Source organism: Miniopterus schreibersii (assembly GCF_964146895.1).
Source record: "Miniopterus schreibersii genome assembly, chromosome: 4".
Lineage (NCBI taxonomy): Eukaryota > Metazoa > Chordata > Mammalia > Chiroptera > Miniopteridae > Miniopterus > Miniopterus schreibersii.
Genome location: NC_138105.1, coordinates 81,365,219 through 81,391,051, shown reverse-complemented (window position 1 = coordinate 81,391,051; position 25,833 = coordinate 81,365,219). Strand labels below are relative to the sequence as shown.

At 46.9% G+C, this 25,833-nt stretch overlaps 1 protein-coding gene across 1 annotated transcript in view; it reads right to left on the bottom strand.

Moving 5' to 3' along the window:
* AFAP1L1 (actin filament associated protein 1 like 1) overlaps positions 1-25,833 on the bottom strand; it is a 54,167-nt gene that overhangs the window by 16,397 nt on the left and 11,937 nt on the right. Inside the window, exons 2-9 of the mRNA XM_081136706.1 lie at positions 13,554-13,682; positions 12,360-12,443; positions 11,576-11,673; positions 10,357-10,465; positions 6,392-6,490; positions 5,508-5,719; positions 2,960-3,139; positions 919-1,011 (exon numbers count right to left, since the gene is read on the bottom strand). Of these exons, the coding sequence (XP_080992832.1) occupies positions 919-1,011; positions 2,960-3,139; positions 5,508-5,719; positions 6,392-6,490; positions 10,357-10,465; positions 11,576-11,673; positions 12,360-12,443; positions 13,554-13,682 (1,004 nt within the window). The remainder of the gene's footprint in view (positions 1-918; positions 1,012-2,959; positions 3,140-5,507; positions 5,720-6,391; positions 6,491-10,356; positions 10,466-11,575; positions 11,674-12,359; positions 12,444-13,553; positions 13,683-25,833) is intronic.

The following is a 25,833-nucleotide window of genomic DNA, read 5'->3' as shown; positions in this document are numbered from 1 at the left end:
CACCCTCATCGGAAATGTATTTCTCAGAGAAGACAAGAACAGGCTCCAGGGTACCCTCCTAGCACTTCAGAGCTTGGCATTTCTAAAACTGTGTGATGATCTGATTCATGTCTGACTCCCCCTGGAAGGCAGTGGTTGTATGTTTGTTAGGATTGCACCCCAGTGGCTAGCTCAGTGCCTGACACACTAACTACTTGCCGAGTGGAGCTCAGGATGCCCCCCCTTGAGAGACAGGATGGCAAAGTCATCAAGAGCCAGGCTGCCTGGTGGAAATCCTAGCTCTGTTTCTTTTTAACTATGTGATTTTAGGTAAATCTCTCTGTGTCTCAGCTTCCCCATATGAAAACATAACTTATCAAAGAGTTGTAGAAATTAAATTTGGTAATACATGCAAAGCATTTAGAACAATGCTGGCCATATAGTCATATTCTATAACTGCTGACCTTTATTATATCACATCAGACCTACGTATGTGGGTCTTAAACCTTCCTCTAGGATTTGGGGCTGAGTCCTTTTATCACCCACAGTACTGGGCAGAGAATACATACTAGCACATATTTGCCAACGGCCTGGCCAGCTACTAAATGAGTATTTCACTTACGTTGCAATGGGGGACACTCCTTCTCCGGTTGACAAATACAATTTTATCATGGCTCCTTTCAAATGTAACCACTCCTGTCCTGGCAGGATTAGTCACTCCCTCCTCTGGCTTGTACTGCACCTTGGACATGGGCATTCATTCATTCACTAGAATTTATCAAGTGCTTACTGTTGTGCCTGTTCTGTGCTGTGTACTAATGGCTTATGTGACACCACTGTGGGTGTCCACTTCACCACCAGTGCAAGTCCCTCCATGGAAGAGCCTGTGCTGAGTCCCTACTTCCTGGCTCAGGGGAGACCTCGTGAAGACAGATATACCTTGTCTAGGTCCAGTCTGCACAGGAGGACTGGGGATCTGGGCATGTCTGCCCCCTCGGCCCCTGTGATCGGCTTGCTCACCTCTCGGATGACCTGTGGAGAAGATGCACAGCTGTGAGCAGGTGGGCAGGGATGCTGTGGAAGCAAAAGGAAATATAGGGTCTTTGTGGTCAGGGCCATTGAGCAGAGGGGTTGGGACCACTGGCAGGAGAGGTTAATGTGGCTTCCTGCCACATGTGTGGGCATATCAGGGCTTAAAGAGGCTTTCTCCTGTATCTCTCCCTTGAATTGAAAAGATATGGGGCTGGGAACAAAAGGCTTGGCTTCTAGACTTTGCTCCATTGCTTATTAGTTGTGTGGCCTCAAGGAAAGCCACTTGTCCTCTCTGGGCCTCTATTTCCCCATCTGTAACATGGGTTATAACTTCATTGGGTTGTCCGAGGACCAGTGAGATGATGTGTGTGAAGGGCCATGTGAACTGGGACGCCCTGCACAAGGGTGAGGGATTCACTTCTGTTGACTGTGTTGGACATTTACAACAGCCAGCGGGGCAGCCAGGGTTATCACTTCCATTTCAAAGATATGGATACTCCAGACTCCATGGCATTTACTTACCCATCCAAGGTCACACAACATAAGTATCCAGATCATGAAATAACAGTGGTCACCATTTGTGGTTTACCTGTCAGGTGACTGCATGGAATATTCCATTGTATCCCCACAACAGCCCTGTGGGGCAGGGACGACTATGGTCTCGATAAGTTACTAATTAGGATGATGAGGCTCCGAGAGGTGGAGCTGTGGTTGCAGGCCCTTAACCTCTGGGCTTCTGGAACCGATGTTAAGACAGGCATCTTAACTCTGGATCTAGGGCTTCTTTCTCTGACCCACCCGTGCCTTGATGGCAGAGGCTCCACAAGCAGTCAGGTTCTCTCCCTTCCTTCCCTTCCTGAGACAAAGGCAGTAATGAGAAACACTAAACATTCCATTGGGAGAGCTGGTTATCACAGGAAGGAAGGGAGAATGGGGAGGGAGGGGTTTGGTTTCTTTGTTTCAGCAGGAAGATCACAGCTGGAGAGAGAAAGGTGTCAGAGTGAAGTGGAGGCAGGGCGCAGGGCCCCTAGTAAGGGTGTCTGGGGGTGCGGCCTTCACCATCACTGCGCAGTAATCACTGAAAGTTACCAAGCCCTTACTGTCTGGCAGATACTATGTCAAATGCTCTCTAGAATTCTTACAAGAACCATTAAGTAGAGGAGGAAACAGAGGCGAAGTCATTTGCAGAAGAGCATACAGTCACTTAGGCCTGGGAGTTGAACTCAAGTTTGTATGTCACCCAAGTCCCCCGTCATCATCACGTTGCCACCCTGCCTATGGTCTTTGGTGTAGATTTCCTTGTTAGCTTCTAATCTTAGCCCCGACCACTTGGTTGTGTGGCCTTTGGCAAATCATGTCAGTTCTCTGTGCCTCAGTTTCCTCGTCTGTAAAATGGAAATAATAATAGTCCATTGCAAAGAGTAAATGAGGTCAGGTATGTAAAGCTCTTAGAACAATAAATGGCACACAGTAGTAAGTGCCCAGTACATGATAACTCTAACTGTTCTGTGCAGCTGCAAGATGCAGAAGCTAGACTGTAGTGGACATTACAAAGATGCACATTTCATATAAGACAAGGAAGGATTTTCTCTTTTTTAAAAGAAAAAAATGATTATCTTATCTAATGATAAAATCAGCTTCCTTCGTAGATATTAAGCTCCTCATTCCAGGAGGTGTATAAGTGCAGGCCAGACAAGCCCACAGTAGGGATGTTAGGAAGGGGATTCAAATAATGAGAAGAAACACAGGCCTCCAGCCTGTGGTCTCTCTCCTGGAGATGCATGAGGCCCATTTCTACACAGAAGCCCTAGTCATGCACAGGCATCAACCCCCTCCCTTGAGCAAAGCCTGTTCTTCCAGGGACAGGAGCCCACCCCACTGAGGGCTGGTCCTGGGAAAAAGAGGAAGGAAGGAGGGCAGGTGGAAAGGAGGGCATAGGTCCCTGTACCTTCAGCCACTCCTCGGCCTGTTCCCGGCTCTGCAGTGCTAACACCAAGACCTCGGTAGCTCCCTGGGAGAAGCGCAGCTCGTGCCTCTTGTGCCGGCTGTCCTTGGGCACGTAGATGACATTGCAGGCATCCAGTGCCAGTCTCAGATGTGGCTGCCGGTCCTTGGAGCTTTTATAACACTGGACAGGAAGAGAAGAAGTCAGGACCTCCTAGAGTGAAGGGTGCAGGAAGGAAACACTCTTGTACAAAGGCTCAGGGGAGCTCTACCTATCCCATAGAGACAACCCTCCCCACCCAGCCCAACTCTGGGCATGGCCTGAAGATGGACTGTGACTGTTCACCCCAGAGAAGAGAGGGGGTGTCTTTGGGCAATCTTCAGATCTCAAGGGCTACTGAGGGGCCCCAGGGGGCACAACTACCTATTAGGAAGAGATAAATTTTAGCACAATACCAGGAAGACCATTCTAGTCTAACGAACTTCTCTAAAGAGAAGAAACAGGCTGGCTTGGGAGGAAGTCAGCGACCTGCTACTAATGGGCTACATGGTTGGAATGTGGGAAAGAGAATTCTAGCAGAGATAGAGGGTTGGGTTTCGGAAATCAATAGTTTATCAATAATGATTCTTACTTCCCAGTTCTTAATACAAGGCCAGCATTACCTTGCTACCAGAACCTGACAATGACATTACAAAAAAGGAAATTTATAGGCTAATCTCTCTCATTACAGTTGGAAAAGCCCTAAGCAGAATATTAGCAAATAGAATCCAGACACATATAAAAAGCATACTGCATTAAGACCAAGTAGGGTTTATTCTAGGAACACAAAAGTGGTTAACATTAAAAAACCAACTATATCTTCATCATACTAACAGAAGAAAGGAGACAAATGAATCACTTATCTCAGAAGCAGAAAAAGTATTTGCGTCTTTTTATAACACAAACTCTTAGCCAACTAGGAATAGAAGGGAACTTCCTTAATATAATAAGGAACTTTTACGAACAACCCAGAGCCTTGATGGTGAATTACTGAAGCTTTTCCTTTGAGATCTGGACTGATACAAGGAAACTCTCACCACTTCTTTTTACATTGTGCTAGAAGTTCTAGCCTGTGCAATTAGTCAAGAAAAATAGAGGTCATACAGAGGGAAAAGAGCAAGTCGTGACCCTGGACCAATTCTGAACTGGGATTAGCCTTTCACTGCTGGTGAGAAAAGGTCATGTTTCAAATGGATATGTGTTAGGCAAGGCTTGTCAACGAACTTTTGTGTAAAGAACTGTTATTTTTTTCTGAAGTTATGCCCATTCTTCTACTTTGGAATTAAGGGTACATTTTCTTTTATGAAATAATAGTGATGAGAGATGGTAAACTAAAAAACACTTTAAGAAAGCAAGTGCTGCATGGGCTCTGTTTTGGGAAAGACCAGTGTATGAAAATGAGGGTGGAAATAAGTCCATTAAAACTTAACAGGTGCGTCCTCCTTGGGGCAAGCCCACTCCAATTTACTTTTCGAGTGAATTGTCTTTCTCCTAAACTCTAAGAGTCCCCACAAGACTTGCAACCAGGGGAGCAATGGGCAGCGGCAGCTCGTCCCTGGCTAACCCCCGAACCTGTCTCCAAGGCTCCGTTTTCTCTGATTTTCTAGTGAGCTGACAGCAGCCCCGCTTTGGTGCACTTCTTTCTCATAAAGTTTCTAGAGAGCCAAAGCAGACCCGCCTAGGCTCTCTCCTACTGCTGCTTCTATTCTAGGCCCTTCCTTGCTTCACTGTCCCCAGCTTTAGTAACCATAATCCCCCCTCCCCCCAAAAAAACCTTAACGCTGGTTAGCTCTTGGTCAATGGGATTATAGGTGGTGTTTTTAAAAATCATTTGTTTCATTTTGTTTTGCACAAGTTTTATAAATAAATACTTGCATAATGAAAAACAATAAACATTGTTTTAATCCGCACCCAAGGATACTTTTTCCATTGATTTTTAGAGAGAGTGGGAGGGAGGGAGGGAGGGGGAGAGAGAGAGAGAGGACAGAGAGAGAGAGACAGACATCAGTTGGTTGCCTCCCACACCAGTCAGGGCTAAACATTGTTTTAAAATGATAAAAGCCCAGCTGGAGTGGCTCAGTTGGTTGAGTACCCTCCTGTGTACCAAAGGTTGCCGGTTTGATTCCCTTCGGGGCACATACCTGAGTTTTGGATTTGATCTCCAGCCGGGGAGCATATGGAAGGCAACTGATCAATGTTTCTCTCTGGTGTCGATGTTTCTCTCTCCCTTCCTCTCTCTAAGCATGTCCTCAGGTGAGGATTAAAAAAAATAATTAAGTGATAAAAAATTTGGCTCTGGCTGGGAAAGTCTGTGTCAGGTCTAATTTTTTGGTTTTAAAAAAAAATTCTACTCCAGTGGCAGATCACTGATCTTCAAAGCACCAGCCTTTGAGCCTCTGTGCACAAAGCAAGCCCAGAGTAGCCGAGGCAGACACACCCAGACACACACACAGATACACAGGCATGCACAAGTCCACATGAGGCCGAGAGGAAGATGTCCGCACCCACTCACCAGGAGCTGGTCCTCCTTGATGACGGTCAGCTGCTTGGCCCACTGCCCAAAGCGCTTTTTCCGCAGCAGGAAGGCACATATCCTGCAGTCCCTCACCAGGTGCATGGAGGCCTCCTCGGAGGGCCACTGGTGCATGGGCTGCAGGCCCTTCCCTTCCTCCTCCTCGTCGTCATAGGACTCATAGGAGCTGCTCATTGCGTCAGAGTCATTGTCTGCAGGCGCCATGGGAAAGGACCTGCCACTGTGCCATCACCTGTGAGGCACCTCCCTACCCCTCTGCAGGCATCCCTGCTCTGGGGCCCAGGGACCATGAAGAGGTAGGTGTGAGGTGTGATCACGATAATGACTAAACACCCCCCATGGGTGCTGTATTTTACATTTCCCACTAGCTTTGTGGCCTTGGTGACTTGACTTCTCACAGCTTTAGTTTCCTCATCAGCACAACGGTCATAATGAACAAAAGTATCATAGTATCTACTAAGTGGGGCTGTTGGGAGATTCAATGAATGTGGAGTTTAGTTAAGTGCCTGGCACCCAGTGAGTGCTCTGTAAACATCAGTGATTGTCACTACCTCATCATCTTCTCATCTTCTCAGGTCACTCTCATGACATTCCAGCAAATCCCCATTTTATACATAAGGAAACTGGAGGCTCAAAGAGAATAAATGACTCATCTGAGGTCAGTCACCAAGAGTCAGGGCAAGGGGTCCATCGGGGGCTCCTGACTCCTGTGCCAGTGATCTTTCCACTGAATCCTGAGGCCAGTGAGGACAAGGGCTTTGGGGCCTCCATGGTGATGCCAGTGGGTTCAGGCAGGGTGGCACGTGCATGCCAAGGGTCAGGTCAAGGGGACAGAACCTACCGAAGGCCCACCTGTTACTTACAGGAGTTCTTCAGCTCTCCGTTCATCCTGGTCGAGGGGTAGCTGCTGTCTGCGTCCTCATAGTAGCCATCCACAATGGAGTGGGCTGGGCTGCAGCCATCTGTGAGGTTGGCAGAAGGAGCCCCACTTTGGAGAAATGTAGGCAGAGCCCAGGGGCCAGGGCTGGGGAAGACCCTGGATACCATTCCCCACTCAGGGGAGAGAGAGTGGCACTCCCTGCAGCTCTCCCCAGCCAGGGTGTGGGGCCTCCTCAATGTATCTCATCTACTATAGCTCCCCCTGTGCCCTCTGTGCTCCCGTCACCAGGAACTGCCCTGGTGGGCCCTGTCACACCTCCAGGCCTTGTTCATGCTGTTCCCTGTACCCTCTTATTTTCTCCCAGAGAACTCCTACTCACCTTTCAAGACCCAGCTCAAAGACCTTTTCTCTGACCTTGGCAGGCAGAGAGTGATAAGCCCTTCCTCAGTGACCCCAGAGCACTGGTGTGTGGATGTGTGTCTTGGTCATAGCTTGGTCCCCGTACTGCATAGAGCGGTGACCCTGACCCCCTCGCTATTCTGCCTTTGCCTCATTCTCTGCCACCGCAGCCCTTCTGCTTGCACTCCCTGATACACCTCCCTTGTTGTCAGAGCCATTCCCCTTCTAAGCCTCTGACTGCGAAGGAGGAAATGGACTAGAGGAGGTAATAATAATGTACACAGAAGTTACACAGCAGCTGCCCGTGCTGGATTTTCACAACACAATCTCATTCGGGTGCAGCACAGTACATGGCTGGGCACTATCTCAAATTTTATTCTATTTCAGAATGATCAGGTGTCTTTTTAAAATGCAGACCCTTGGGTTGTATCCCCAGAAATTCTGATTCACCAGTGTGGACTGGGCTGAGAAATCTACACTAAAAACCCCTCAACTACTTAATAGGACATTTGAAAACATATGTAAAAACAGAAAATATATTGAACTCCAAGGAGTTGGATTTTTTTAAAGAAACAACAACAAGGTTATTTTGATGTAGATCATCTCTGGAACACACTCTGAAGTTCAGTGGGTTAAGGGCATATGCTTTGGGATTGATCAGATTTCAGTTTAAATCCACCTCCACCATTTGCTGAGTGACCTTGGAAAGAAAACAGTTTCTCTGCATTTGAGCTTCTTTACCTTAAAGTGACATGCACAGTTCCCACCTTGGATTAGTGATATAATGCATATGAACTCCCAGCACAGTGCATGACACACACAATGTGCTAGAGAAACGCCAACAATCATTATTATTATTATCTCCTCCCATTCCCATAATGCAGGGATGTAGGTATCAGCCCCATTTTACAGATGAGGAAACTGAGCTACACACAATTTGTTAGTGACAGAACCTGGATGAGAACCAAGATTGCCAGCTTAGGGGACGGAGGCACAACCCCTCCTTCAGAAAGCCTTCCCTCACCCAGTCCAACTAGCTCTCACACCACACTGCTCTTCAGAGCACTGCTCTGGGCTCCCAGGCCCTGCTGTCCATCTGTTTCCGCAGGATGGCAGTGCTCAAATTCTTAGTGACTGGGACATCCAGTTCTGTCTCCCAAGTGAGGCTCAGAGCCTGCCTTTCCCAGCAGGTACTCTGAGGCCTTACATGCTGGTGACATGTCCGTGAGGTGGACTGGGGGAGTCAGGACCAGAGGGGTGGGGGTGGGGGTGGGGGTGGGGGAGGAGTTGTTGTGAGGGAGAAGAGGGAAAGGCACCCTGGCCAAAGTGCTCAGACACCTGGCAGGGCTGGACACTGAGTATGAGAGGAAGGATACTCCCTGATGGGCTTGGCGCTCTCTCCGTGGACAGGTCCCTGGCCCTTCCTGAGGCCCTCCCTCCCCTACTGCCTCAGGGCCCCTGCTGCTTCCAGAGGCGGATTCTCTGTCCCAGCCAAGAGCGGAGTGAGTTCTCTGGGGAGGTGGAGGAGCCTCATCCAGCTGAAGGGGCTTCATCTGGGATTCAGGGCCACAGCAGCACTTCATTCCCTTCTTCCTCCCCTGTTCTCCAGTGGAGAAGATAAAGTCACCTGCTCCACATACAAACAGCTGCTTACAGTGACATTCGACCCCATGACTATGAAGGCTGAAGAGAGCGACTGATCATCTGTCCAACCTCACCATTTCACTTTGTTTTACCTAGTTTAGTAATCATAAAAATAATATACAGTAGCCCAAAGGTGGAAACAACCCAAATGTCCATCAACTGATGAATTTAGGATAAACAAAATGTGAAATACTATTTGGCTATAAAAAGGAAAGAAATACTGCTATATGCAATGACATGGATGGACCATGAAAACATTATGCTAAGTGAAATAAGCCAGAATTAAAAGGCCACACATTGTATGATTCTATTCTATGAAATATGCAGAAAAGGCGAATCCACAGAGATAGAAAGCAGATTGGTGATTGGCAGGGGCTCGGGAGAGGGGAATAGGGAGTGACTGCTTGGTGAGTATGGGATTTCCTTCTGCAGTGATGACAGTGTTTGGGAACTAGATAGTGGTGATGGCTGTACAGCACTGTGAATGTACTAACTGGACACTTTAAAATGGTTGAAATGGTCAATTTCCTGTTACATATATTTTACTACAGTAAAAAAATATATATGCCCATAGTGAAAAGCACAATCAGCACAAAACAAGTTGAGTTGGGAATATATGCTCTCTTCTAGTGGGAATATAAGCTCCCTTCACCCAGATTTCTCTTCATTTTCCACAGGGAAGTACTGTTAAGAGTCTCTTGTATATCCTAGAAAAATGGTTGAAATGAATGTGTGTGTGTGTGTGTGTGTATCCTGTTAAAAATAAGTGGAGTCATGTTATATGCAGTATTCAGTGTTTTGGTTTTTTTTCTGTGACTATATTAGAATTTATTTCTGATCAGCACAGGCGACCTATTTTATTTACTTCTTTTGTGGTTGGAAAATATTCCAGCACACAAACATTATCGTATACATGTTCTACTACCATGCAAGGTCATCCAAAAACCATCATGTAGTTTCTTGTATGGAATGTTAAGTCCTTACACCTAAGCCAGTGACTTATCTGATCCTCAAAGAAACAGATACCTCTTGCAACACTGAAGGAGACCGACTGAGAGACAAGTCAAAACCAAACACTCTCCTTTCATGGCCAATTTAAGAGATTTTTTTCAAAGATAATTTGTACCAGTGCCCTCTAAATTATTTTATTGTACTCACCTATCAGTAAAAATGTAATCATGAAATATACTTACAGTTGTTCATGTATAAATTGCATATATATAAATATTATGTATGTGTATATTACACGTATACAATTATATTGAAACTAATTATAAGCATCATGCTATTCTTAGATTATAAATACTACAAAACATTCACATAGAAATTTTAAAAAGATGCGTCGATCTAGATATAAATGAAGCTTCTAATGCTTCTGCCTACATCATCTCACAAATCCCCTGGGGTGCTCACAACTCTACTCTGAAGACCTCTGATTTTGACCAGGTACTTTTTTATCATATGCCTTGACTTCATAACCTAATCCACCTGTAAGATATGATTCTGCTGAAACATACATCATTTCACCAGTTCACTGAAAGAGGAGCACTGAGGTTAGCATGAGCTTTAGGGCCAGGAACTGTGGCGTAGTGGTTATCTGTGTATTTCCACCTAGCGCATTTACATGTGTGTATCTAGCCCCTCTTTCTTATTTTGAGGGTAGGGGAACAGAGGCCCAGAGAGGGGAAGAGGATTGTCCAAGGCCACACAGAACGGGGACTAGAGCCCAAATTCCTGACCCCCGGGTCCACACCCACGGATGTACCCAGGATGTCACTAAATAGGCCATTCGTTCAGGCATCTACTCCTCAGGAAGTAGGTATAGCTGGTGGGAGCCAGGCTTGGAGCTTCAGAAGAGGAGCCTCCTGCCCCTTGCCCTCCACTCCCAGGGGGACCAGAACTTACTGTGAGAGCTGATGTATTCAGGGGACTTGCCTGGCCCCAGGGGAAGGGCCTCCTCATAGTAGTCTTCAGGTGGAGGCCTGTTTGGGAGTGGTGGAGGCAGGTCTGCTGCCTGGAGCGAGAAGAAAGAGGTATGTGAGACTAAGAAGGCCAGGAGAACAGAGGGGAACAGCAGAATGACAGGAAGGAGGCTGGGGAGAGAGAGGCAGGAGCTCCTAGAAGGCGGGATCTGACTGTGTAGCTATAATATCTAATAGACTTGCAGAAAGGCAGAGCTGGGAAACCTTAAGAGTTTATTTGGTTGGTCCTGTGTTTCTTATCCAAATTATTTAAGCATCAGGGCTCCTCTGTAATATCTAAAAGTTTTGTGGACTATCACGTAGAAGTTGTTATACACTTGAGTGAGCAAATGCAAAATTATCAAAAGCTACTGTGAGTTCTGCAGCACCATACAATCACCTCTACAGGACAAGTAAACGTGAGACATTATTTAGTGAAGCAGTATTGCCTCGTGGCCAAGAGCTTAGGTTCTAGGGCCAGGGAACCCTGGCTTTACAGCTACACTCTATTACTTTATAGTTGTGGGACACCGACATGTCACTTACTCTCTCTGAGCCTCAGTTTCCTTACCTGCAAAATGAGGATAACCTCACTCAGTTGCTGTGAGCATTTAAAGGACTTAATTGTGGTCAACAGTTGATACTGTTGATGCTGATGATAGTGAATTATGACGTTGACAGACTATGCTTGATGTGATTATGAGTCCCTTACCCTAATTCTATGGCCCCGAGGCTTGGAACCCTGGATATAATCCAAACCTTCATTTTGTAGGTGAAAAATTCAGGCTCACATAGAGTGAGTGATTTGCCTAAGGCCATGCAGCAGTAGGGAAGAGGGCAGAGACCACTCAACTTCTGGTCCAGAGCTTTCCCTCTCACTCCACCTATTACTGCAAGGACAAGTCATGACATAACCCTTTGCCTCATCTTTGGGCCTGATGGGACAGGTCAGTTCACTACATTATCTCTGCTCAGAAGGGACACAGTGAGCATGAATCGTTGAAATGTCCTCATGGTGCAGTTTTTGCCTTTAACTACCACATGGAAGAGAGAACAGGGTCCTGCACATCCAGGAGTGTCCCCAGCATCAGCGGGGGAGCTTCCCTTGCCCCCTCCAGAGGAACAAAGGGCCTGAGGGTGTGAGAAGCCAGTCTATGACTCACGTGTTTCAGAGACGGGCTCTTGGCTGACTCAGGGCTGGCTCCTTTGCTGGGCTCCCCATCGTCCTCTGGCATGTCCCGAAGGTCGCTCAGGTCACAGTCTGTGAAGCATCAGGCCATTGGGCAGAGAAAGCCGAGGATAAGCATGGCAGAGCAGGAAGAGGGCTGGACTTGGGGTCAGAAGGCCTCTACCACCAAACTCCATTAGTAACCCTAGTGAGCAAATCACTTTCTTGCTCCGAGACTTGGTCTTCTCGTATGTAAAGTGGCTTTGTTTGTCTCTCAGGGTTATGGAGAGAGTCAAATGAGATAAATTTTAGTACAATGCCCTGCAAATCTGTAAGGGTTATGCCGTGAAAGCAGTGTCTTCCCTAAGTCTTTCAGCCCTAACACTCTCTCGCCTGACCCATAGCCTTCTTCCTGTGTCAAGGAGTGTTGTCTTCCCTCAAGATGAAACGGCACTGCACACTCTCTGCATGCAGCCCAGCTCAGCTGCTCCCATGCCCATGGTGCCACTGCATCGCTCAACCCAGGGTCCCAGGCGGCCATTGCCGATGAGTGCAAAGTAGCAGGCTTGCATGTTCATCTCTTCCTTTCCTCAAGTTTTGGGGATGATTTCCCATAACTATACAGGTTTGATTAGACTTTCAGACCTGGCAGGGCCCAGAGAGGCCCAGGGACTTGCCTAAAGTGATCAATGTTGTCATGTTGGAGCCAGGCCCAGGTGCAGGTATTTCCCTGCCCATCCAGGACCCTTCCACAGACAGGTTGGGAAAGGATCACTTACCAAATTCTTCAAAGAGGGACTCCACGAAGCTGGGCCCAGAGTGGAGGTCGGCTGTGTTCACATACAAATAGGAAACTTCTTTTGCTGGGAGGAAGGAGAACATGCCAACAGTGAGGAGGGAGGGGACCTGCAGCTGCTGACTCTGAGGAGGACCCAGGTCTCCATTGCCCCACTTGGACTTCTATCCCACACAGGACACAGCACTCAGTTTGCAAAGCATGTGGGCAACCGAAAGGATTCCCTTGGTTTCAAACCTTGTTTTCATTTTTACATTGTTACTGAGATCTCCTTCTCCAAGTGAAAGGATGCCCAGAGCCCTGTATAGAAAACAAATACAGGGGCTGCTCTGGAATTGGCCAGGGATGGAGGCTCCTGCAAGCTCAGCAAACCACTGCCCCTTTCCTCCTCCCAGTCCTGTGAGGGCAGCCAATGACATCAGCCTGTTTTATCACTGGAAAGTGAGGCTCAGAGTCACTCAGTAGTGACTTCCCAGCATACCACTCAGACCCCTTCAGTAGTGTGGGACACAGGAACAGCTCATTGGGGTTCACTGAGCTCTTGATTTACGTCATCTCATGGGCTGACTTGGGGTGTAGAGAAAAGGCTGGAGCAGATGCGGGGGCCTTGCTGCTGGGAAGACAGTGAGGCAGAGAAGCTGTGGGAAGTAGAGGGCAGGGAATGAATAATGTGGGGTCGGTGTACTGCTCATAAAGGTGGTGTATGAGAATGTGTGTCTGTTTAGGAGTGTGTGATGTGTATGTGCTACGTGTACGTGTGTGTTGTGTGTGAGAGCATGTGGGGTGTGACAGATGTGTGTTGTGTGCTGTGTATGAATGCATGCTGTTGGTGAGAGTCGCGTGTGTGCAGTGTGTCACGTGAAGTGTGTATTTGTTATGGATGTGCTGTGCATGTGAGGTGTATGTGAGAATATGGTGTGTGTGAGTGTAGTATGTGGCGTGTATGTGAATGTGTGGAATGTGCATCGTGTGCGTGAATTTGTAGTGGGTTGAGGATGGAGAAGCACAGAGAGCTCAGGCAGGGTTGTGGTGAAGGGCCAAAGTGGATAAGGACATTGGACAGACCACGCAAAGTATTAAATGCTGTGCTGTGAGGCTTAGGCTTCCTCCTGCCAGCAGGCCCTAGGGTGCTACTGAAGGTATTCGAGGAGCTCTAGGCAGAGTGCTGACGTCTGACCTGGGAGAGGCTGCAGGCTCTGCAGGATGGACGCCACGGCCATCTTCTTCTCCAGGGTGGTGTCGCTGAGGTATTCATGGTCCAGGAGGCTGAGCAGCCCCGTGAGCTCGGGGAGCAGCTGCTCCAGCACTGAGAAGGAAGCATGGTCACAGTGCTGTGCCCAGGATCCGGGCCCTGCTCCCATCCCCTAGAGGCCAGGGGAGCAGGGGACAGAGGGTAGGGCTGGGTGCAACAAGGAGACCTCAGGCCTTCACACAGCTATCCCAGTGCTGTCCACCCAGCCTCCCTTGGGAGAGCCCTGCTCAGTTAACTGTGACATTCCTCTGGGCTTCTCCACTCTGCCTCAGACCTCATATGGCCTTTAGCTTGAGGACTGAACCTCCCAGGCTCATTCTGGCAACTCTGAGCCCAGGTAGCCTGAGGAGAGGCACTTAGGCCTCCCTTTGTCCCAGCATGCCCTCTGCTTTGTAGACTCAGGGACGCTTTTTCACTGCAGCTCAGGCTCAGTGCAGGTCCCAGGCTGTAGCCCCTGGCCATCCAGGACACAGGCAGGAAGGGAGCCTTCCTGTCCCATCAGTGCATAGACTTCAATCTCTGGAACCTTCTGTTTCCGGTGCCTTGGCAGGAGCCAAACTAAACATTAACCCTTCCCATCCCAGGCCAAAACCCATCATTACCATTTTTTTCCTTCCATGCTATGCCAGTGTTTTTCAAACTTGAGTGTCTATAGAAATTAGCTGGGGATCTTGTCAAATGCAGATTCTGACTCAGGACATCTGGGTGGGAATTGAGAGTCTGTATTTCTGACAAGCTCCCAGCTGCTGCTGCTGCTGCTGGTGGTTGAGACCACATGGAGTTGCAAAATCGTAGAGCACAGAATCCTTTAAAAGCTGGAGCGTGCCAAGACCATGATGTCATTGACATCTCCCCGTCCTGAACAGTAACAGGAACTTGGTTTGCCTTAGAGCTGAAGAGCAGCCTCATTACAGTAGTAGTATTGTCCTGCTTTGCAACTTGTCAGTCCCTTGTGCCTAATAATAACAGCTAACCTGTGCCAAGCTGTGCTTATCCCTTTCATACTTGCAGTCTTATTTAAATCTCACATCAAGCACTTTATTATGTCCATTATATGGAGGATGAAACTAAGGCTCAGAATGATTAAATAATCTCCAGGTCACACAGCCACCACGGCCTTGACTGGACTGGTTCCCTCACTCTATTCCTTTACCCATAGCACCATAGTGTGAATCAATATTTTATTCCTTTAAATTGATAAGTAATATTCCTATCAGTTGTCCCCTCTGTCCCTTCCTTTCTCTTCCCCTTCCCTCCCTTTCTTTCCATCCTCTCTTTCTCTTTGCTGTGAGGTTCCAAACATTTCTTCTTGCTGCTCTCAGCAAGTGCCTGAGTGTGGCAGCATTCCTGCTTCTAAAACTCTCCTGCTTCTAACTTAAGGTTTGCTACGATTTTTTCTAAAGTAATAACAATTAGGTTGTGAGTTCTCATGTTTAAAAACATGAGCTAGAGTACTCAAGCTTTGTAACACTTTTTGTTTGTTTTTCTCCTGGTCCTTGATGGGGTTCCTATCATAGGACCTTAACTTCTAAGTGTTTTTCGTTTAACTGAGATGTGACCAAAAGTGCAAAGGAGGAAACTGAGGGAATCTGGGTGGAGCAGATGGGGCATGAGGAGCTGCCCAGGGCTGCTGGTGGTATCTGCAGCCTGGAAGGAGCTGGCAGGCAGCAGGTGGCAGAGGGAGAGCCACCTAGCATTTCCAGAGTACAGTTGGCCAAGGGAGTGAGCCAGGAAGGAAGGCTCAGTTTGCAAGCAGTGAATGGGTAGGAGCCCTTCCCTAGAACTGAACCGTTATAGTGTGTTGGGAGTTATCCTGCGTCATCTCATTTAATCCTCATAAACCACACAAGAGGTATGTTTTATTGCCGTCTGTGCCCTACAAGGCAGGAAACAGAGGCTTGGAGAAATGAGGTCATCCAGCCAGTAAACAGTAAGGCCGGGCCTTAAGCCCAGGTCTGTCCGACTTCAAAGCTTGCCCCCCTGCTCCTGAATCTTCCATCAGAAGACTTTGGCTCAGAGCAGCAGAGGCCAAGCTGGGGTGGGGAGCAGGCAGGCAGCCCCTCAAAGCCCTCCTGCTGAGGGCTCTGGGCTATGACTTCACTGGGGCCCCTGACCTGGGGGTCCCCTTACTGGGTGGATGAGAGACCCTTACTGTGGGTCTGAAATTCCTGCTCAGTGGGCCTTTCTCCACTGGCCCCTTTGAACTTCAGAGCCCTAACTATGAATATCTCAAAGAAGAAAAACAAGTATCTCAAAGCACACACCTGACTTAGCAGTGGGATCTCATCCCAGAGAGAACTGTACACTTCATGCAGGAAAGCTCGGCTTTTCAGTACAGAACTCCTCCAAAAAGCTGGCTTTCAGGTGCAGTGAACACAGAGGTGCCTTTGATGGCAGCTTTGTCTTTAAGACCAAATAATTCAAGCCACAAGGATTTAAACCACAGAGAATTGAATTTGTAGAAAAATCACATAATGCATATGACAAATGGTTCTGCCAGGGCTCATACAGGACAGCAGACTCAAATTTTAGCAAGAATAAGACTCTCCCGGAGGGTTTGTTGGAAATGCAAATTCCCAGACTTCCTATCAGGAGAGTCAGATTCAGTAGACCCTGTACTGGGACCCAGCAATCTGCATTTTATTATATATATATTTTTTAAAGTATGTTTTTATTGACTTTTGGAGAGAGAGGAAGGGAGAGGGATAGAGAGAAACATCCATGAGAGAGAAACATCATCAGTCGGCCGCCTCTTGCACGCCCCCTACTGGGAATCGAGCCCACAACCCGGACATGTGCCCTGGCCAGGTGGAATCTGCATTTTAATAAGTACTCCAGGTGATTCTGATGCAGGAGGTCAAAGGTTGAATCTTTGAAAACTACTCCACCAGAAAACACTTACTGTGGGGCATGCTTGTGACCACAGGAAATGTGGGAAGACCTCTCTCATTCCTTAAGAACTTATCCTTAGCCATCCCCTTGTGAAAGGACTGAGAGGCAAGGTGGGAAGAGTCCTACAGAACATTATACTAGCTGCAGCATAGAGCCTTGCTTAAGAGAGCACAGTGATTGGGCTTTGGGGTCAGACCTGTGCAAATCAGAATTCCTGTGATGCCATTCCAAGCTGTACCGAATGGGCACTTGAGAGAACTCTGAGCCCTGGTTTCTCACCTGCAAAATGAGAGTGATAGGGTCCCGACCGCCTAGGCTGGGAGAACTAGGCTGGGTCATGCTTGTGAAGCACTGAGCATGGTGCTGTGCCTGGGGCCAGCACTCATTCTGTTAGGGCCATGGTATTGCTGCTGCTATTCTTTTTGTTGTTGTTAATCCTCACCTGAGGATATTTTTTCCACTGCTATTCAGAGAGAGTAGAAGGGAGGGAGGGGGAGAGACAGAGAGAAAGAAACATCGATGTGGGAGAGACACATCGACTGATTGCCTCCCGCACGTGCCCCAACCAGGAGTGGGGAGTGAATCTGTAACCCAGGTATGCACCCTTGATGGGGAATCAAACCAGAGACCCTTTGGTGCGTGGGCTGAAGCTCTAACAACTGAGCAACACCAGCCAGGGCATGTTGCTGCTATTCTTAATACTCCCCATAACTGTACAGACTCCAGAGTATTGATAGTACTTTGGGACAGATTTGCTACAGTTGTTGTAACAAGTTCCACAAGGACAGGGACTGTGTCTCAATCATAGTAGATGCCCAGTGAGCATTTATTCAATGGACACGATTTTAACTCTCAATTTAAAGAGGGAAAGTGAGGGTCAAGGAGGTGATTTGACTTGGCTGTGGTCACACAACCAATTGAAAATTAAAGTACCTTGTGCTAAATCCACACTAAGCTTGATGCTTAGATGAGTCATAAAGGAGCACAGGCTGTGCACAACCTGGGTCCCCTCCCAGCCCTGCTGGTTTCCAGTTGTGGGCCTCTGGGGAAATGTCTTAACTTTGCTAAGCTTTCAGTGCACTCAGCAGGTGCTCTGTTCATTCCTAGGTGACTCCTGGCAGCTTCAGGTGCAGTAGTAGGCACAAGGGAGGGGGAATCTGAGGGTAAGAGGGCAGCAGGGGACTCTGCAAACCCTACCACGTGGACTGTTCATGTCTCTGGGCCTGACACTGAGCTTGAGGTGCTTATGGCAGTGGGAGGCAGTGGGTCCACTTCCCTCAATGCTCACACTCTTAAGACCCCCTCCATGTCAGGTGAAGGGGACAGCATCTTCCAGTTGGAAGGGCAGTAATGCAACCTAGAAATCCTGTGCCTGTTGTCCCCAGTCAGGAAAGATCTCCTTCACCAATTCCTAACCCGCCCCCTTCCATCTTCGCTTTTGGTCTACATCGTTTCTGCTTTCTGAGGACAGACGGGGGCATCAAGGACAGGACTGTCTTTTATGTCTAAAGTTTATTTAGAACCACGAATAAATTTCATTGATCTTGTTTGGTTTAGTTAAGCCTTAGGGAGGTACAGTGAATCCCAATGAGGAAAAAACACAGGAAGAAATGGTTTAATCATTGTTTATAAGTCTTCAGTCTTTCACTATGTGGGACAGGCAAGCACAGAAACCCAAGATGGGCAATAATTGTTCTCTGGGATGCAAAAACGTTTGCCAAATAAAATTACAAACCTATTTTAAAATATATCTAAGATTAGGCCACAAAGTGTTTATTGTTTCTGGTGAATAACCAACTAAGGCTAAGATCAATTTTCTTTCTGTTTCCCTCCCCTCCCCACGTAATTGAAATAAAAAGGTACAGAGCAGAAATTAAGCCACAGGCAAAAAGCACTGTTACTTGCTCCCAGGACTGCAGCCCTGGTCCATATCCCTGGTCCACACTCCTGATGCAGCTTGAGAGGGAAACCTTCAAGCAAAATGCTTAGCGATGCCAGTGCAGTTCCAGTGCAGGGAAGGTCGGATTCATTTAGAGGTCACATGACATGGCACTGAGTCTAATATCCATGACAAGAGAGAAGTGAATAAATTAATCTTCAGCAAACCACAAGAATAGCAACCTTTGTTTTGCCTCCTACCAGGTGGGCTCAGTTGACTTCTGATCTCATTCCTGGTCACCTTTTAGACTCTGGAATTTACAAAAATGCTTGCAAACAGCTTACAAGTGAGAATTTCAGTCACTGCAAAACAGTAGGAGGAAACACAATTTCTCCTTTCCTCACCTCACTATTTGAAGAGTGTCTTTAAAACAAAGATAACTCATCCTTCTTTGTTTTCAAAGTCAGAGGAAATGCAATTAGCATGGTTTGAAGATGGAAAATAGGAAGAATTGTCAGAATGTGGTTTTATGAAGGGCCTACAATTTTTCTTTTGGTTTATTCAAATTTCCTTTCTCATTTCCAAATAGCAAAGCAAACTAACCCAATTTCCATCTCATAAAGGCTCCTGACCTAGAGAAAGAACCAGTGTATTACTTTAAAAAATTTTGAGTATGATTTTAGAGATGACTCTGTATTTGTGTTTGAACAAGCTAGCACATTAATGAGGTATGACCCATGAGAGCAGTGGAGAGGCAGGTTGCCCTGGAAAGGAAAGCAGTACATTCAACAGATGTGACCTCAGTGTTTGGTGGGAGAAGGAAAGGAAGAGGAACCTCTCTTGTGGCCTTCCAACCCTGCAGGCCCTTCCAAAGAGATCTCCCTCCAGGCTGCCTTCATGCTCTGTTCCTCAGCCTCTTAACCCAGGGCTTTTGCATATGCTATTCCCTCTGCCTATCAGAACTCCCTTCTCCTGAAACCAGTACTGCCCCCCTTCAACTATGGATTCACTCATGACTTCCTAAGGGAAACTCTCCCTGTCCTCTGGACCACAACCATTTCCTATTTATGTTGTCACAGCATCATTCTCCCATGGTACTTTTTATGGTGAAAAGTTATATTTACTTATGTCTTTCTTTGATTAATGCCTGTTTCTCCCACATGAGCCTGAACTCCCTGAGGGCAGGAATAGTGCCAGCTTTTGCTAGTGCCTGACACAGATAAGTACTTAAGTATTTGTGGAATGAATGAATTCTTGAAGCAAACTTTTCTTCAGGGATGATAAAGTATAATGGCTAGTTGATGTGATTTTAAAACCATGTCTGTCCTCACAGTGGTTCAGTATAGTAAAAAGATGCTAAAAAAAAAAAAAAAAAAAAAAGGAAACAAAAAGCCCTGAGGAACAAAAGGAACCAGAAGCCCAGTTGTTTAAGCTCCCAAAACCCTATTTGGTTGAATTTGTACCCATGGTGTAAGTATGGCTGCCAATAATTTAGTGATGCCCATTTTGTAGTTGGTGGATTTTAATCTTAACATATAAATTAGGAAACTAACATATATTGAACAATCCAAACTACTTGAGTTCAAGTCCTGTTTCCGCATTTCCTAGCTGTGCACCTTTGGGGCACTTACACAACCGCCCCATTCCTCATGTGCATCGTTGGTGACCTATGAGTACACCACCTCATCAGTGGGAATAGGCCCTAATACATGAGACTGTGCCTGGAACAGTGTCTGGCACATAGTAAATACTCAATAAATGTTAGCTATTTACATTATTCTTCCACTATTACCATGTAAGTCATACTCTGCTCTAAGAGAGTTACAGGTACTTGTATTATTTTACAGAATTTCATTCTTATGACAAGGTGGGCTAGCCCCATTTTGCAGGTGTGGGAACTGAGGATTGCAGAATGGGAAGAATACTGGGGAGCTACTCAGGGATGCCTCCTGCAGTGCTCCTTCAGGCTGCTACTTTTGTCTATGTCCAGCTCTGGGTTAACCAGCAGAGAAGCCTCCAGGAACACAGGTGAGGCCAGTAGAATTGCCCCTTCACTTCAGGGGTGCAGAAATCTCTCCTTCCCCTGCCCACAGTCTCTTCCAAGCCGTTGCAGATCTACCCATTTGGGGCTATGGGGACATCGCACTTCCTTCCTTTGAATTTACAAGCACTTCTCTAAGTCCAAGTGAAGGCCAAACAGTGGGCAGAACATTGGAGGGGACCACACTGGTTGGAGTAGCATTGTTGATCACTAAAACAAACACTTCCTGTTGTCCCAGAGTGTACAGGGAAGAGTCTTCATGGTTCATGTGGGCTGGAAAAGAATGAAAAAAGAGTAGCAAAGAAATCCCAGCTACAAAGTCAATGCCTTAGTGCCAACTGCTTTCCAGGAGTTAAATATAGCGCTGGTGTGAGGGAGGGCAAGGGGGAGCGAGGTCACCTTGGAAGACTTTTGTGTGTGTTAATTAAAGCTCTTGCAGGAAACTGAATATCCTTTATGCTGAAGAGAATAGTACAAGTTTGACTCCATGGGACAGAAACACAAAATCCTGAGGAAGGGAGTGGTAAAGAAAAGTTGGAAGATTTGGGATTTGGCATAAGAAGATCTGGTTTGGGTTCTAACTCCTCCCACTTACTAGTGCAGAATTTGGGGTCAGCTCCTCTGAGTGTCACTTTCCTCTTCTGTAATGAGGGGTTTAGAATCCCCATGTGTAGGTTTGTGCCAGGGGGCAATGCGGATGGCTGGGGAAGGATTTGTAAGCTGTGGGAATTATTATTAGGGATAGTAGAGTGTACAATTCTCTGACTTACTGTTATTTCAGAGAGACAGGGAAGCCAGAGGTGAGGGACAGCACAGGTCAGGAGGAAGCAGGTGGTGGGTTGTTTCTGGGTGACTCTCTTCCTCGGAGTTGGGTCAGAGTGACAGGGTCAGTGAAAGCCTTGCATCTTAATGGCCTTTCCAGCTCTGCCTAGGTCCTGTCCTCCACCAGCAGAGCCCTCGCTTCGGGCACCTTGTTTCTCAGCCTGGGGGAACCAGGGAAGCCATAGCTCCCTCTCAACCACCCACTTCCAGACAGAAGGGGGTGGGGCAAGCCACCGACTCCTAAGGAAATAACTTTAGGCTGTGGGACGGGGCTCTCCCAGAATTGTTCCTTTGTCTGCAGATTCCTCCCTGTTTAGCTCACAAAGGAAATGGTTCCAGGAGGAAGTGGAAAACTGTGACACACACATCCCCCCCCCCCCCAAGATGGCAGCTGTTTCCATTTTCAGCAGTCTGCACGGTCTGCTTCACCCAAAGCTCGGGAAACAGAAGCAGTCCGGGGGGCGGGGTGGGTGGTGGCCTGGGATACCCAGTGATAATGCAGGTAGTATTTTTGAGCTCTTAAGTGATGTTCCAGATGTTGTGCTAAGTATTTTGTGTTGATTACCTCATTTAATCTTGATAATGACCTTGTGAGGTGAGGCAGATACTGCTTTTACCCTGTTTTACACTTGAACTAAGTGAGGCTCAAAGAAGCCCAGTCATTTGCCTAAAGGCACATAGATAACCAAGATTCAAACATAGACCTAACTAGAGCCTAAGCTTCCTATTGCTGCTTTATACCTTCTGGCCTTCTTCTAACTGGGATTCCCAACCCCCAAAGCTCACTGGAACCAGCAGTGAGCACCTCACAACCATTCCCCACTGGTGTCCATTCATAGGATTGCACCTGGCCTGAGGCCTAGATGGGGCTGGGCTTTCTACTTCTGAGCAGTTTGAGTTTGAGGACCCATATCACCAATAGCCTAGGGCAAACATCAGGAACAGCTGGCTCAGTGGTTAAGCATCAACCTAGGATCCAGGAAATCACGGTTCAATTCCCAGTCAGGACACATGCCCGGGTTGTGGGCTCGATCCCCAGTAGGGGGCATGCAGGAGGCAGCCGATCAATGATGACTCTCTCATCATTGATGTTTCTATCTCTCTCTCTCCCTCTCTCTCTGAAATCAATAAAGATATATTAAAAAAACCAAAAAACAGATGGCTAGGGGTATGCAGATAATGCAGACAATAATAAAGATCTCCAAGAACATTTATTGAACACTTCCTACAAGCTGGGCAGTGTGCCTGACACTTATTTCTTTTTATAAATAGGATTTCAGGTAGAAAAAAATTGAGTTAATTCTAATTCTTGCTTCATGAGACACTGACACATATAGTTATTTATTTACATAATCAGTTATTTTTGCTAATGTGGTAAGCACCCACAAATCTACCATTCCAAGCAAAAGCCAGGATCTGGATGGTATCTTACTTCCCACTATGATCCCACCTTCTGCCATCTGAAATGCTGCATCCTTCACACTCCTGCCTTCCCTTGTATGTAGTGTCTTTGCAACTAGATGTACCCATAAACATTTCTAGTTGTTAACTGTATTCAAAAAGGGTGTAATGCTAGAGGTAATCTTTTGTGACTTTTTTCTTTACTATTATACTAAGATTTATCCAATTGTTGTCTGTAATTGTGTTTACTCACTGTTTTGTGTGATATTCCATGGTGGGAACATTCTCCGTGCCTAATGTTCTATGCCTACTACTTCATTTAATCTTCACAGCAACCCTGTATGGCAGGAGCTCTTCTTCTCCCAGTTTTACTGACAAGAAACTGAGGCCTAGAGAGGCTAAGGAACTTTCTGGAGGTCACAGGTGCCAGGTTGGAACCTTTGTGCCCTCTCACTGTATGCCTTGTTTCGGTGTGAAGGAGAAAACAGGAGCTGGAGTCAAAAGCCAGGCTCCAACTGCAGCTCCCCACTTGCCAGTTTGTGTGGCCTTGGGTAAATGGCTTCTTCAGCATTATGTGTCTCGATTTCCTCAGCATTAAAGTGGGTGATGGTAACTGCCCTACCTACCTCTCAGGCCTATGGTGAGACTCACATCTGACAATGTCTGTGAAAAGTAAGAGCACGTTTTACCCTCAAGTTTTGTAACTCAGTAAATTGTGATTAATAGTGTACGCGCCATCTGCTCCCCTCTCCCCAGACAACAGAATCTGGGTAGGATTCAAGAGGTAAGAATGGACAGACTCCCTCTTCTGAAAGGCAAGGTTAGGTTAACGATCAGCCCCTAGGAACCTCAGTGTGATAAGAGATCCAGAGAATCATCAGTAGGTGCTTCGGGCTGCACTAATAGGAACATAGTATGTATTTATCTTTGTTATGTTCAATGGGTCGTTTTAAAAATTATTACTTGTTATTATTTCTTACCTATTTTCAATATCTGAGACCCCACCACCCCAGTGCTATTTGTTCATGCTGTTTCCTCTGCATGGCTTTCAGCTGCTACCCACTACTAGCTGTGTAACCTTGGACAAGTTACCTAACTTCTCTGTCTCATCTGCGAAATGGGGGTAATAATAATACCTGCACTTTATAGGCTGTCATGTGGACCCAGTAGGTATTATATAGAGTGCTTAGAGCAGTTTCTGATACATACCAAGTTGACTATTACTGTTATGTGAAATTTCTTCTACTTCCCACTCATCCTTTGAAAATTGGTTTAGATACTGCTTCCTCCAGGTGGTCCATCCTGCTTTCTTGGACTTGTAAGGTCATCCTGTTACACCCTTCAGAGCAGATGACTTGTTCAATGTTCTCCATTAAACTGTGGACTCAGGGCAGAGATGATGCCTGATTTAATATCTGCCACTGTTGCCCAGTGCCCTCCACAGTAATGGGTATGTAACAGGTGACTGGGGAGGAATTAACTGACAGTCAAGAATTCAGAGGAAGGACCACCACAGACTAGGGAGGGGCTGTAAATCCTGCCTATGACAACTGTCTCCAAGAGCTCATGTGGTGGGGGGAGGGGGAGAGGGAGGGGGGAGGACTGGGCCCCTGGGGGTACTGGAGGGCAGAAATCTGAACTAAGAAGCAGCAGATGTTCCTTCCAAGAGTTTAATCAGTACAGTGGGTAGTTGAGACACTGGGTGACTGGGGCAAAAAACATCCAGAATCAAACCTGGGATTTGCCTTCCCTAGCCTGGTGACTCTAGGCAGGTGATGTCGCCTCATTTTTCTCATCTGTGAACATGAGAACTGTGATAACAAGAGCACTCAACTCTGAAGGTTGTGGTGAGCAGAAAGGGAGGTAATGAGTGGAGTGTTAAGCATTGTGCCAAACACATAGGAGTCCTTCTGTAAGGTTTGGTTATTACTATTGATGTTGTTGGCAGTGACAGGGGATTCAGGTATCACCCAGGAGTTAGCCTAAATGTTCCAGGTGGGAGGCTAAAAGGTCAGGCTCAGATTGGTAACCTTGACTGCTGCTGAGGTAAAAAGTCCCTCCCTCCCTTCCTTCCTTCCCTCACCTGCCAAAGCCAGTGTTAACCCTGACTTGGTTCTGGGCCAGGTGCCCAGGAATCCAGTTCCCAGGGAGCCCAGCCATGCTGGGGCAGGCTTTGGAAGACCCTGGGGGTGATTCCTGCCCCCAGCACTAGGGGTGGGGATCAAGAAAATGACTGTTGGAGGTCCTTGGAATGAATGTCTTGAGTCTTGAATAGCCCCAGACAAATGTCTCCTCTGCTCCTTCATTAGACCAACAATTCTACACAATTAGCACTATTGAAAATGGACAGAGTTTGAAGTTTTATCTCTTCTTGTTCTTAACTGAAACATGAAGGTGAGTTAATCTTGTACAGTCTGCTGCTCACCTGCAATATTTGCTGCAGCTCCTAAGGGTCACCTCTTTCCAATCTCTCCCTTTTTACTCTGACATGAGCTCACTGCTCGCTTTAATAATTTCCCCAAATGGCAACACTTAGCATAACCCCCTCCTGGTCACACCTCATCAAGAATTCCCCAGGGCAAGGCACCAGTTTCCTTTGTGACACAGGTGAAGAAAGAGCTCCACATGCAGCACGGACTCCCTGTTGCTTATCCCCAATTCCTTTGTAATTCCATCCTTTGGATGGGCCCGTGAGAAGAGAGAAGCCGAGGGAAAGTGTTCCGGAGAGAACCTGGATTTCAATCTAATTCATTAAGAAAGGTGATCATTTACAAACCTATATTTTAAGCATTAGCTTTTTTTTTTTTTTTTTTTTTTTGAATGCTTGCTAGTGCTGAGTGCTTTCCTTGCATGAATTCAATTATCCCCCAAGGATAGGCGGGAGATTGTTATCTCCATTTTTAGTTGAAGAAACTCAGACTCAGGGGATTAAGTGGAAGGAGTAGAACTGATTCAAACCCACCCCCCCCCACCCCACCCCCCGCAACCTGACACCACAGCCAGTGCACTTAGCTCCCACATTATGCTGCCTCTATTATTAGTTACAAATCTAGCAACACAGCCTCTCAGGGACTGGGACACACCCAGTTAAGGACCTGGAGGATAAGGCCCCTCTCTTGGGAAGGACTTCAGAGGTTCCATTTAACTTCTCTCTACCTGCTTCTCAGGGC